Below are 14,710 nucleotides of genomic sequence, written 5' to 3' on the forward strand. Positions count from 1 at the left end.
CGCTGGAAACCGATAAAAACCCTGAAAACTATACATTTCACACCTGAGCCTCAACTCTCGCGGCCCGGTACCAAACGACTCACGGACCGGTACCGGTCCGAGGCCCGGAGGTTGGGGACCGCTGATATAAAACACAATCTACAGCAGTTTAAAGTTTACGTTTTTGTGGTTTTGGTTAGATATATTATGTCAAATGAAGAGAAGTCAATATGGAAAATCACATTTATTTTTGCAACATGAAGAATGAGTCTATGAAAGAACAAGTGGTGGTGCTGTCACTCCAAAAAGAAACCTGCAGCACCCACCAGGTGGTGTTTTAGTCTGTTTCCTATAGTGTGACATATTTAAAAAGCACTGGCTAAATTACCAGACTTTGCTTTCCAGCTGCACGGATTCAAAAGTTCAAACAAACTGTGAGAGATAAACTCTTGTAGCATAACTGTTGTTCCACCTGCTGTTGGTAAAGTTGTATTTTACAGATTCATGAAACAGACTTGAGGAATTTTTCAATTCAGTTTTATTTATATAACACCAAATCACGACAACAGTCACCTCAAGGAGCTTTATATTGTAAGTTAAAGACCCTGCAATGATACAGAGAAATTTCCAGAAGAAATTCTAATTTACATGCAGGTGGCTGCAGGAAGCAAACCTGTGAGTTTCTATTGGTAAAGTTGCTTATTGTGAAAGGATTCCAGTCTCCATTTCATGGCATCACAAGAACAAACTAAGTGTAGATTTAGATTCTCTCTAACAAACATAAAGTACAACTCAAATAATTTCTTGAAACGACCACGGTAACGTTTAAACTCCTGGATGCAGCTGAATTTCATCATCCTCTCGTTGCTTAGCCAACCCTTGGTGAATCCAAAACTTTCTTTTTCATTTATCAAAACAACACGACTCCAACAACTGCTCATCAGTAGCACAACGACACGGAAAAGACCAAAAAGAAGTATAAATGGTATTTAATCTTTCACTTTATCTAACTTTATCATTTCAATTTTTGATGTGGTGCAACAGTTTCTACCTTTGTTTCTAATGTTCATCCACATTTCTCTTCTGTTCTAACAGATAACACAAAATTATGGCACCAAATATCAAATTCCAGAGCTTGGACCGAGGTATTGAAACAAACTGTCAGCTTTTAGCAATTTAAATGTTGAGTTCGAAACTCTCTGTAACATAGTTTTGGTACCAATCCAATAGCAGTCATACTACTGAGGAGTCAAAACATTATCACCACCTGCCTAGCTGCACTCCACAGATGGAGTTATACTCTGTTACAGACATGGACACATGAGTCCATGAAATCACAGACAAAAAGTGGCATGTAGAGCTTCTCCCACTCTGTATCTGAAGACAACTTTACGTCATTTAGACCCAAGCAGAGTGTAGTATACTTCTTTATACTTCTTCCTACAAGGTTTCAATGACTCTCCAACTCATCTGTGCGGCCATGGTAATTTCTTCCATATCAAATGTGTAGTAACATCTTTTTACCACATATTAGACCTTGTTACCACAAAGTCAACTTGATTAACATCATCGGTGTCAACAATTGTGAGTTGTAGCAGAGCAGATCTTTTTTCCCCCCTCCAGGTTTAATTTGCAGATTTGAAATAGTGACTAAAAAGCACTTGTTTAAAGGCTGTTCTGCAAATCTTAAAATAAGGCAGTCAACATTTTGCAAAGTTAGTATGACTAGTTTTTACTGGCACTTAGAGCCCTTTTCCACTAGTATGGATCTGCTCGGTTCAGTTTCACTCGGTGTTTAGGGTTTCCCCTGGCGTGTGGTATTAACAGGTACCAGGTATTTTTTAGTATCTACTTGGCTGCCGTTCCAAGTCCAATCCAAAAAACATGATGTCAACAGACTGTACCCCACCAATTGGCTAGTCAATGCCGTCACTCAGTGAGTCACGAGAGTGAAACCCAGCCATTTTTGAAACCCAGCAACGAGGGAAACGGCTCCACAGAAAACAACACCGTGGTCCCGGAGTCTGACAACAACTTTTAAACTGAGCAGCAGGTATACCATCGCCCCAACACCCTGTTTGTTTCACATCCAAGTGTCATTACGGGACTGCATTGCTATACAGACCCTACGCACACTAGGGAGTACCCAATTGTAATGGAAAATAACCAAAAACCAAGTCGAGTCGACTGGGTATTAGTGGAAAAGGGCTTTTACAGTCAGGGCTCTGGGCAGGGAAACAATAAGGCACCATCTGCTGAGCCAATGGTCAGAAATTCATCATGGTGACATCAGATATTACAAATGCATTCTTGTGACATACAAAAAACTAATAACTCATTTCCTGCCATACAAATATGTAATTAGTTACACATCTAGCATTAAAAATAAGCTACATTCATGGTTCTCTTTCTTCTTTTGTTCTAGTTGTTTGAGATTGACGGTCTGAGTGAAAGCACTGTGTTAAATACAGATTACATCTCTTAAAACTACACAGCAGAACCTCCTGTACAAACAGAGCACCTCAGTATTGAGAGGGTGAGAGTCCTGTTCAAAAACTCTTCAGATATCCTCCTCGTTTCACCACTTTCTTCATCTTATTGCTTCAGGATGGGTTTGTGGCCTCATGAAGCACCACATCCTTTCCCAAAACAGAACCCATAGAAATAACTTTAAACACATCCTGATTTTCCTTCCACAAGTGCATATTATGCATATATGAGCTGCACAGTTCAATAAAATTCTTCCCTGGTTGTTGCTGAACAGATGCTGCAAACATTGCTGAAAGGCAGCACTGCACTGGAGGCAGAAATAATCTAACCTGAATCCTTTCTTTAAATTGTAGATGAGAGTTTTTGCTTCTACATTTTTGCATCAAGATAAATGGTAAATGTTTGTTGTCAACTTTTAGGAATTTCCATTGATTTCCATCAAAGTTCTTGGAATTTTCTGGTTTTCAAAGAAAAATAGTTTTAAGGTCTAAACTTATTTACTTTTGGTTGAAACGTTCAAACATTTCTAAAAGCATTTTTAAACACTTACTCTGTACACAAAGAGCAAAGTTATGTGAATATGAGCCGCTCATCATCCCACCCATAAACGAACTGTTCCAAAGTTTGTTTGGGACCAGGATAAAACCACCTGTAAAGGTCCTTGTTGTGTTTGTTCATCACTGTAGTCACACCCAGATAATTCATATTGAGAATCAGATTTAACTGCATTAAAAAGTGCAGGTGTGAGTGCACTCTAAATTAAATTTGGGAAGCTAAAGTTAACCCTCTGTACATTAGCATTATTTTTCCACTGGAGAAACTAACATGCAAACACAAACTAGTTCATAGCCAGAAACTGTTGTTAAAGAAAAAGTAAAATGCAGTGACCAGGATAACTTGTATCCCATTTTACAGGAAAGGATTTCACAGGATTATTTCTGCCTCAACAGCAACATTTGTTTAACTAATGTGAAGCTGTTTCAGGCTGGTCTGTGTCAATGAAATGTTTCAGTTCAATCAGTTCCAGAAGTTTTTCATTTTATATTTAAGCAGACCAAATGTTTATATTAAAATGTCATACTAATTTCAAATTTATGCTCAGCCCAGTTCACCTCTTATGACAGCAGGAAACTTCTATGCTTTGCACCAAACTAATGTTGCATATAAATGAGTTTAAATTAATGTTCCAAAAAAACACAACGAACTCGAGCCTCACAGCATCGATCTAAGGAGCGTAACCAAGGAAGACTTTCAAGACATTTCCATATATTGTGCAGCAGGAGGCCAGAGAGATGAGTTCTTTCAGAGTCCTGAAACAGGCTCCTGCATTTATAACAACTGGTTGTGCAAGTACACCATCTTCTTCTAATCTTGCTACAGATTAAACATTACTTCCTGCACTGACAGGAAGCTGAAGGGGGTAACTCTGAGTCCACATGGGAGTATCATTCAAACGATATTCCGGTAGAAGAGAAGAGAACAGACAGAAAGTTGAAAAATATTTTCAAAATAGGGAAAAATGGAAAGAACGTGTAGAAGGAGACGATGGGTATACAGGTAATGTTGTAGAAAGGAGCAAAGGAGGAAAGACTAAGAGAAGAAGAGATGATCTACAATCAGAGACAGACTTGTTGCTCTAGCTAGAGATGGACAAAATGGCTGACGTGTCTTTAGCCTTATCAAAGAAGATGGACGTCTCATTGGCCCCCTTGAGTTTGACCTGGGGAGGTCCTGGAGAGCCTTGGGCTCCGGTTGGCTGACACTCCTGACAGCAGCAGCAGCAGCAGTCCATGAAGGCTTGGCCAAGAGCCTGAAATGCAGACAATGCACAGCTTTGGTAAGTGACAACTATACGCACAAAATCAAACACAATACTCCAGAGGACCAATATGCAAGGAATTCAACCTTTTCAACCATCTGCCATTTCTCTAAATGGGTAGTGGACAGCAGGTGGTGAATTCTCTGCTTGGAAAAAGGCTTCAGTTGTACAGACGTCTTTGAGAAAACACCTTGTAGCTCGGTGGCAACCTACCTTACACAGGCACAGCAGCAGCACCGGCGTCACTGATGACTTGAAGAACAACAGGAAGTGATGTAACAGCACCAGCATGGTGGCAGTGTCTTCGGAGATGGTGATGTGCATGTAGGCCAGCGTGATGTTGCAGACATGCTCGGGGAGAGCACACACGCCATACACAACAGCTAGAGCTAGTAGAGTGCAGTTCAGCTGTCGCTCCAAGGTTTGGTGTTGTTGACGCTTCTGGTTGGAGCGTTCGTCGAGGTTACGCTGCTTTTGGGTGGCGCTGGAGTCGCTGGTGACATTCCGGGTGGCCATTTGGCAAAGGATGGTGAAGAGGACAGGGAGGCAGAAGTAGCAGCCAAAACACCACCACATACGACCCTGAAGCACAGAGGTTAAAACAGTAAGAGCTGAAGGAGGAGAACTTTGGGAACATTCTGCTTTTGTCTGGGCAAAAAAAAGCCACAACAGCTTTTCTCCACAGCTAAATTGCCCTTTCAGGAACTCAGATCTTTCTGCTTTTACCTAAAATGTTCTGGACAGAAAACTAAATGTGGTTTTATGACCTCTGAGCCAACCTGTGTGATGAAGCTGCTCCTCTGAGACAAACCCGTGATATCTCTGTCCTTACTAAATCCTTACTCATTAATTCAATAAACCAGAAAACAAACAGAAATGCTTCATTTTTTTTACTTTCATTTGAGCTCCTACTGGTGCTCTTTTGACGGTGTCCAACTGGTGTCCATTTCTTCAGTGCTAGTGTACACAACATGTGGACGGCCACCAGTTAAAGAGAGAAGCACCATTATATACGCTCTAGGTCCAGATTTACATGTTCCGTGTCACCTAATCAACACACGGATACTATGTGTTGGTCAGTTCAGTGCGTACGTCTGCTTTGGTCTCACCTGGTGATACCTGAGCAGCAGGGAGTGAAGGGAATCAGGCAGGTAGAGGGACAGAGGAGAGGAGGGCGTGATGGTGCAAGAGTCGACCAGCCGGCCGGTGGATGGAGACACGGCCTGGCTGAGCTGCCATAGGAAGATTTCAGGGCTGGACAGCAGCAGAGCTGAGAGCCACACCAGCACCATCTTCATCAGCACTGAGCGACAGCGCTCCACCCGCCGAGCCTTTGGCTGGGAGGACGAGGTGGCGGCGTGGAAGCGATCGATACCCAGAGCACACAAAGTGAAGGAGGTGATGCCCAGAGACACAACCTGCAGGGAAGAGGAGGGTAACAACAGCAGTAAGTCAATGTGGCCATTCTCATCAGAGAAGGAAACTGTGCCAAAAAGTTAAACAGTTTACAGTAAAACTGCTAAATCCTCTTTTATTGAGTTCATGTTGCTATTTCTGAAATCAGTCTATTACCTTATCTCACGTAGCTCACCTGATGAAAAAGATTCAGTATGTCACATGTTCAAGTCCATATCATAAATATATATGATGAGAGGCATGGTTACTATGACATCACCAATAGGCTATGAAGCCTCAAGCTGAGCGTTTTGATTGTCTCCATCCTGGTGCTTTGCAAACAAGCTAACTGGGCCTAATGTTGAAACAGAGGACAATGCATGCTCAGTGGCTAATGACTTCTCGTGGAGCATAACCAACAGATCATCTCTTTTAAATCTAACACTGATCATAATGAACAGCATCAGTATTCTGTTTTATTTAGTCACCCTGGAATTGTCAATAGACCCCATTAAGTCATATGGAAAATGTTTACTGAGGTCAAAGTGTAAGACAGCTGAGGATTGTTTTCCCATATGCTTCTATACAAAATAGTCTTTTTGTTAATGTTATACTGTTAATATATCATAATGTATTAACAGTTCATATATCTGTGTGTAGTTTGCATGTTCTCCCCATGTTTGCGGTGGTTCTCTTCGGGTACTCTGGCTTCCTCCCACAGTCCAAAGACATGCAGTTATTGGGGTCAATTGGTGATGTTAAACTGCCCATAGATGTAAATGTGAGTGTCAGATGGAAACACAATGGCATCTCTGTGCCTCTGTGATGTGAGTAGCATAGATTTGAACAATGAGTATACCTACAACAGCAATCAGTACCTCCAAAGCTGCTTGATTCTATAGACGATGGACAGAGAGCCGGCAGTGTCGGCCATAGGAAGGCACTTAATCATACAAACACATTTTCATCTCCAAGTTTTTTTTTGTTTAACTGCAAGCTGTAGCAGGAAGTTGTAGAGCAAATCTTAACCACACTGTTTCCTGTGACCATTCCAACCATTTTCTGTGTGATGGACCAAAAAACTGATACTCTAGTAGTGTAATATATGTAATATGCAGTTGTTTGGGTATTTCAAAGAGCCAGCGAGCACATTTCAGTGTGGCTGTCCTGCAGCACCATCTTTAATTAGTTTACTAATAAAGCTGCCAGTAAACTAATCTAGTAACAGACTTACATTTTGGACAATCAGTAACAAAATAACATAAAAACATGAATCACATACAAGGTCTTAAATAATCAGGCCCCATCTTATCTTAATGACCTTGTAGTACCATATCACCCTATTAGAGCACTTCGCTCTCGCTCTGCAGGCCTACTTGTTGTTCCTAGAGTATTTAAAAGTAGAATGGGAGGCAGAGCCTTCAGTTTTCAGGCCCCTCTTCTGTGGAACCAGCTTCCAGTTTGGATTCAGGAGACAGACACTATCTCTACTTTCAAGATTAGGCTTCAAACTTTCCTTTTTGCTAAAGCATATAGTTAGGGCTGGACCAGGTGACCCTGAATCCTCCCTTAGTTATGCTGCAATAGACGTAGGCTGCCGGGGATTCCCATGATGCATTGAGTGTTTTCTTGAGTCTGGTTCTGGTGGAGGTTTCTTCCTGTTTAAAGGGAGTTTTTCCTTCCCACTGTCGCCAAAGTGCTCATAGGGGCTCATATGATTGTTGTTTTTTTTTCTCTGTATGCATTATTGTAGGCTCTACCTTACAATATAAAGCACCTTGAGGTGACTGTTGTTGTGATTTGGCGCTATATCAATTAAATTGAATTGAATTAATCATCATTTCTTCTTTAATACTATCTACAGCTGTTAGTCTCATTAAGATTAGAAATGTAAAACAATAAAATTGAGGTCAGTTGCCGCTATTATATTGATTATTACAGAACTAGCACATGCCTGTAATTTTGGAGTTTTTTTTATATTTGTTGTCATTTTACACAAGTAGTTGTAAAGGAAATCTTAATCTTTGGATCTGCTGATGTTTTCTACATCAGCAGTTTGGGTAAAATTTCTGCTTCACATTTGTATTTGTACAGTCAGCTGTCCAACAGCAGATGTATACTCCTTTAAGACTTCATAGGACAAAAAAAAGAAAAACAAATTATGTCGTTACACTGACTTCCTGCTTTTTTAACATAAGCCACACCCACCTCCATATAAGGCACCATGCAACAGGTGATGTCACCCAGGATCCTCCTATGGGATAGCTGGTTGAGGACCACCACTGGAAGGCACAGAACCAGAACTAGGAAGTCCCAAAATGCCATGCTGGCCAGTAGGTAGTTCCAGGCTGACCTCATGTAATAGTTGTTCCAGACAATGCACATGACTGCCATGTTTCCTACTACGCCCACTGCCAGCACCAGGCCGGCCAGGAAGAGGATGGCGTAGGCTGCATATGAGCCCTCCATCAGGGGGTAAAAGGGGTTGAAAAGTCCTGGAGCATCATGGTCAGTGTTGGAGCTGTTTGTGTGGAGGTCATCATCTTCATGAACCTTTCCTGCCACTGTAGTCGTTTTATTGCTGAACTCAGTAACTTGAGGCGCTGTAACCCATTCATTTTCAAAGGAATCACCAAAGGTGGACTGTTGCTCCTCCTCATCCGCACCACGGGCTTGGCGGCGGTTACGGTCAAGGTCCAGGTCCAGCACCTCGGTTTGGGGGAGGCTCTTGTCAAGGACGTAAGATTCATCCTGGGTTTTGACCGGTTTGCCAATCCAAAGGGGCTTTGGTTCGACAGGGGAGGAAGGTTTATCATTATTGCTGTGCTGCCCGTCATGTTGCCCAACACTCTTTGCATCAGTAAGCAGCAGCAGCAGATACAGACACAGCCACAGACCGACTGACAGAGCCATGATGCAAAACTTAATATGACAGTTTCCTTTTAAACTCAAACCAGAAGAGTTCAGGACTACCTGTTGCTACGAAATCTGTAAATAATTCAGTAAAAATCCAGAAATGTTCCCAGAAATTTCCAATCCACTGAAAACAACAATTTGTATGTTGGCAAAGTTTCCAATAAATTTCAATTAGATTGAGCAAGTCCAGAAATCCATAAAATTGCGTGTGGGGGGACGGGGGTCAAAAATCAACTAAAAAGGAATGCTAAGATTACTTTGAAATTGTTTCATAAAACTCTGCCCAGTTTAAAAATATTTCCAGTTATAGAAAAAGCCTGTTTCTGAAGATAGCCAGTCAGTTTTTCTACAAGTTTGAGGTCCAGGATAGAGGGGTCCTCTGTTATCTCTTCTCTTCAAACTGCAAACACCCCCACTTTACTCACTTTAAAACTTCCCTCTGTTTTTCCCATCCATTAATAATCCAAACAGGTGTTGAGGCTCCAGGAGAAGCGGGATGGTGGGGGCAGCAGCAGGGTGTGTGTCCGTGTCTGGGCTGCTGTGTCTTGGCTGCAGGCAGCGCAGAGACTGGGCGTCCTGGAGCTCTGAGGATCTCTGGGAACGAGCACCCCTCTGCAGCACGGCTGGATGGAGCCTTTGTCGGGACACACAAGCATACAAACAAGGCTGGCACACACACAAATACACACATTTGTCTGCACGATCATGCACGCATACTTTCTTTTGCTGTTTTTGTCTCTCACCTTCTCTCACACACGCATTTTTAACAAATTCTCAGTTCTGCTGCCCCCTGGTGGTGGTGGGTGTACTTGGGAAGCAGGTGAGTTGACTGAGAAAGAGTGTTGATGAAACTGCTTCTCTTTTTGAGTTTGTACTTGTCTAAACTTAGCAATATCATCAAAGACTGACTGTATGATTCTATAATGACACTTTCTATCCTGCTAAAGCGTTTTTTTCTTCTTCTCTCTTTTACCTGGTAGAGTTACAGTTACAGTTACACCAGTTAATACATCCATTATTTCATCTAGACTAGCAGCTATCATCTAGTAGCTATTTTAAAACATTTCAGGATATGTGTTTGTTCAGTCCTTCTGCAGCATTGTCTAAGTTGGTCATCTGATAGAAAACGTCTTTAAAAATTGACTTTTAAGTTTTCTAAACGTTTTTTTCTACTGGAAGTTGTACTTCTACTGCTATCATTGATTTCAATGTAAAATTCTTTCTCTGCCATGTTTTTATGGAGGGCTATACTCTCGTGTCACCTGTGCACACCTATAAACAGTGACTTAGCTGTGAGTGATCTCCCCAATGACAGCCATTGTACGTACAACATACAAGTGCATGCGTCCATGCACATATTAACTTAACTGGATGAAAAAGGTATTCTCTAATAAGACTAAATATCTTATGATGCTTTATTTTATTTTCAGTTATTATATATTTATTAATTGTAAGCCCTGCATTTTCCCATTTGATTTGATCACTGAAAGAGTAAACTGTGTGTCCTGTAAGAAATGACAAAACCAAAACTAAAGTTACAACTTCAGCACTCAGTAGGTGTAGGTAGGCAAAACTATGTTCTTGTTTTCAGTTTAAAAAAACATTATCTAAAAAAAATCAATAGAAAGCATAAATGTATGCAAGCAGGACAGACATCCATCCATCCATTTTCTTCCGCTTATTCGGGGCCGGGTCGCGGGGGCAGCAGCCCAAGCAGAGAAGCCCAGACCTCTCTCTCCCCAGCCACCTCCTCCAGCTTATCCGGGGGAACACTAAGGCGTTCCCAGGCCAGCCAAGAGATATAATCTCTCCAGCATGTCCTGCGTCTGCCCCGGGGCCTCTTCCTAGTGGGACATGCCCAGGAAACCTCTCCCAGGAGGCATCCTTGTCAGATGCCCGAACCACCTCAACTGGCTCCTTTTGATGTGGAGGAGCAGCTGCTCTACTCTGAGCCCCTCCCGGATGGCTGAACTTCTCACCCTATCTCTAAGGGAGAGGCCAGACACCCTTCAGAGGAAGCCCATTTCTGCCGCTTGTATTCGCAATCTCGTTCTTTCGGTCACTACGCACAGCTCGTGACGATAGATGATGGTAGGGGCGTAGATCGACCGGTAAATTGAGAGCTTTGCTTTTACACTCTTCACCACAACAGACCGGTACCAATCCATCTGTCGATCTCCCGCTCCCTTCTCCCATCACTTATGAACAAGACCCTGAGATACTTAAACTCGAGAAACAGGTGTCCACTGTGGTAAAAAACAGCTTTTACCAGTTGCGTCAGATTTCCAAAGCAAAGCCGTTCCTTCCTTTAAAGGACCTTGAAAAGCTTATCCACGCATTTATTACATCCAGATTGGACTACTGTAACTCCCTCTACTCGGGCCTCCAACACTCCTCTCTTTGCCGGCTCCAGTTAATTCAAAATGCAGCTGCGCGTCTTTTAACAGGTACGAGAATTCATGAACACATAACTCCAATTTTAGCCAAATTACATTGGCTCCCTGTTAAATATCGTATAGATTTTAAAATGCTTTTGTTCACTTTTAATATTTTGAACAATTTAGCGCCCAGTTATCTTTCTGATTTACTCCATTCATACAATCCCAACAGAGCACTTAGATCGTCCAACCACAGGCTCCTAGCACAACCTAGGACTCGAATGAAGTCGAGAGGCGACCGGGCCTTTGCATCCGTGGCACCCAGACTCTGGAACAACCTCCCTGTTTATATTCGCACTGCTGAGTCTATCCAGTCTTTTAAATCACGTCTTAAAACTTATTTTTTACTTTGGCTTTTGATTCTGTCTAGTTGTCTGTTTTAGCTTGTTGCGTTGTTACCTATTGTTTGTTGTCCTCTTTTATTGTTTGTTTTAACTGTCTTGTGTTTTTATTGACTGTGAAGCACTATGGTCAACACTGTTGTTTTAATATGTGCTATATAAATAAATTTTGATTTGATTTGATTTGATTAAACTCCTCCACTTGGCGCAGGATCTCGTCCCTGACCCGGAGTGGGCACTCCACCCTTTTCCGGCTGGCCGGGCCTTAGTTCATGGGGCCCGGCTGGGCACAGCCCAAAAGAGGGATATGGGCCCATCTTCCTGCAGGCCCACCACCCACAGGAGGCACCGTAGGGGTCGGGTGCAATGTGAGTCAGGCAGCGGCCAGGAGTGGAGGTCCTGGCGGACCGATTCCTCCAGTTGGTTGGAAATCAGTTACTGGCTTTTGGACTCATGTGGTATTGATCTGTGGTAATAACTGCTCAGCTGAGGTTTGATACATAGATTCTGTGCATTCATTTGAACAGATTTCTTTTTCATTGCGATGCAGAATCAGAATAGTCCACTGCATCAGATTCTAGGTATGGAAATCTTATTTGTGATCGTGAGATGTTTCATTGTTTATCCACAACCTGCAGTTCAGCTTTCTTCTATCAGAGGTCGATATTGCTCCGTCTTAGCTAAGTCAACTAACGCACACCTCCTCCAGTTCTTGGAGTGCTGATCAACATTCAGTCTGCACCTATGATAGAGCCTCCTGCAGTTCTCACTGATTCCCTCTAATGAAGATAAATAACATTTACGACCGTTTAAACTCTGACTGTGAGTCAGTGCAGGTGTGAACAACCAGGGAAAGAATTTGGATTAATTAAGCAAGGATGGTTGAAAGACGACGCCTGAAAGAGTTTACTCCTGTGCTATTGGTTTTCTGCCGATTCATTTCACTGAAAATCATCTTGGATTTTGTTTCACTGGTTTCACTGGGGATATGGGGGATATGGGGCATTACATTGTTTAAACTTTTGATATGAACCGTGCCAGTAAATGTTTGAGCACCACTGCCCGCGAGTTTTAGGAGTACATGGGAATTTGATTAGATGCCAAATGATGATAAAGAAAAATGAAACTTGATTCTCCCACAGAAGCTTGTTTCTCTGAAGAAGTCTGTTCATAGGTCAAACCCAGCACTGCGAGTTATACACAAAGATTGGAAGGTCTTCGTTCTCATCCAGGAGGCCTTGTGGTCTTTATTTATTTAACCCCTTTAGATTAATGTGTGTATTAGGAGGAATTTGTCTTGCTTTATGATTTAGAATATAAAGTTTCTGATTAGTGGACTAAATAAACTCTTTGTGTGTGAGTGTGACTCACTCTGTCTCTATAAAATGGTAATCCATGGAAATAAATAGAATTAAGCCATATTGTCCTAGATTATGATTGTGCAGTGACATGTTCTCATTATGTTATTGATATACATATTTGATCTTCTGAGGCCTTCCGCACTAACCTAAATCTAACCACAACCCTGAAACCGAGTGTGAACCCTGAAACTGTGACGATGTGAGGGCAATGCAGGAACATCTTCAGTGTGATGGATTGTGAAAAGACACACCTACCATCTCTGATTGCTTTTGAAAGGAGCGCGGCAGTAATAGTAATAATTAGTAATAATAAAGCATTTCATACTGACCATCTGGTTGCTCCAGTTCAACCAGCTACAGGCGGAGTCAGCACTGTGACAGGCTGTAGGTGCCGTAGGTCCTCACAGAGACAGCCATCAGGTGAGTCCAGGAGCTGCATGTGGACTCGCTGTCCTACTTTGTCCTCTCTGCTCCTGCAGCTCTATATAAGGCTGTCAGTCTCTCCAGTGGAAAGACATGGAGGGCAGCACGGGTCAGCGGACACACACACATGCAAACCTTATATGGGAGAGAAAGTCGGTGGAAAATGTTGGTGTGAAATAACGGAGCATGAAATTCCTCCTTTCCCTTAAATCCCATTTAAATCTCCCAGGCTGACAGTCATGTTTGGCTTGGAGTGAAGCATCCTGCAGCTGACCTCAAATATTAAAAAAACATACAATCTGTCCTAATTAATACACTGTCCCTGTCCACCAGCACCGCCAGTGCCATATGTTCTGTCCATCCTCAGGGGGAGAGACCACATTCATCATGAAGATGCACGACGCCGGCTGATTGTCACGCACTGAAACATTCTGGAGAATCTTAAAGCCCAGACGTTTGTTCCCCAAGTCCTGATGGGAATGATACCGTATCCATCTGCCCAGTCCATGCTCCTCTGGCAGCCTCAGGATTCTGTGGAAGCCCAACTTTTTCCACCTGTGTTCAAAATCCCAATGTGCTTTCGGGATTTTAAAGTTAAACTTAAATTTAAAGATTCATATTCAGTTACTGTTGTTTCTTTGTTCTTTGTTTCCATAAACTAAGCACAGCTCATCATTGCTTCAGTGCATCATTCAGGTTTTGATTTCTGTGGTCTGTCAACTACAGCTCAATGTTTTGTACAGAAGACAAAGAGTGTACTGATATCGTGTCTGATTTACTTCATTCACAATCTCTTTATTTGGAAATGAGCCATTGTTTCACACCTCTGCTGTTTGGTCCATCAGCTGTGCTAAGACCCTTTGGAGGAGGTGACTCGACACCCACGTGAACACTGCCAGTTAGAGCTAAATTCCTTCGGACTGCCAGGTATACTTTGTATTCTTTGATGCAACCGAGTACCACAGGAGGAGTACATTATTAACATCATGCACTGGTCCAAACACAGCACCTTCTTCCTGTCTGGCTCCTGCCCCGAACACACCTGACTTGTATGAGGACTGAATGTTCTCACATGGTTTGCAGTAACATCTTTTGGTTCACCTGGAGTTTGTTTGGAGCTTTATCTGTGAAAAGAAACCAAACGGGGGGAAAACTACAAGTTTACTAACTCATCAGCAGATTATAGCCACAGTAAATTAACTAGAGGTGTAGGAAACGCCCTAAATTACAGCTAGAGAACTCAGTTTGACCCCCGGCTCCTTCAGTCTGCATGCTCCAGTGTTCATGGTTGAAAAGTACTTAACAGCACAGAAGAAAGTGCTGCATGGACTCACTCTTACAACAGAGTAAAGTGGTTAGTGATGCAGAACTATAAAAATATCAGCTGTTCACCAGAATAACTACCCTTAATGTGCTTTATGAAACAAACCTCACACATGACACATCTGGCCACATTTCAACCAAAAAACTGAAACACAATTCAAAGTCATGCTTAATCATATCATCAACTACAATATTCGGAGTTTATTCGTCATGTAAACAGCTATT

The 14,710-nt window shown here is 42.3% G+C and overlaps 1 protein-coding gene across 1 annotated transcript; it reads right to left on the reverse strand.

Moving 5' to 3' along the window:
- Positions 1-545: 545 nt before the first annotated feature.
- LOC146645869 (G protein-coupled receptor 37-like 1) lies at positions 546-9,180 on the reverse strand. The gene is made up of 4 exons (XM_085394874.1): positions 7,892-9,180; positions 5,398-5,706; positions 4,502-4,870; positions 546-4,279 (listed from the first exon to the last, which is right to left on the reverse strand). Exons 1-4 carry the CDS (start codon positions 8,594-8,596, stop codon positions 4,106-4,108), a joined length of 1,557 nt encoding a protein of 518 aa, XP_085251000.1. The 5' UTR covers positions 8,597-9,180; the 3' UTR covers positions 546-4,105.
- Positions 9,181-14,710: the final 5,530 nt, after the last annotated feature.

This window comes from Rhamphochromis longiceps, linkage group LG20 (assembly GCF_057381845.1).
Source record: "Rhamphochromis longiceps isolate RC_006_pf linkage group LG20, R_longiceps_female_GT1.1, whole genome shotgun sequence".
Lineage (NCBI taxonomy): Eukaryota > Metazoa > Chordata > Actinopteri > Cichliformes > Cichlidae > Rhamphochromis > Rhamphochromis longiceps.

Bases quoted from the DNA above. Each gene is read 5' to 3' on its own strand.
- LOC146645869 (XM_085394874.1), bottom strand. From the start codon at position 8,596: ATGGCTCTGTCAGTCGGTCTGTGGCTGTGTCTGTATCTGCTGCTGCTG. The intron at 5,707-7,891 runs GTGGGTGTGGCT...TCTTCCCTGCAG, and splicing joins GCATGGTGCCTTATATGGAG to GTTGTGTCTCTGGGCATCAC. The intron at 4,280-4,501 runs GTAGGTTGCCAC...TCTGCATTTCAG, and splicing joins TGCTGCTGTGCCTGTGTAAG to GCTCTTGGCCAAGCCTTCAT.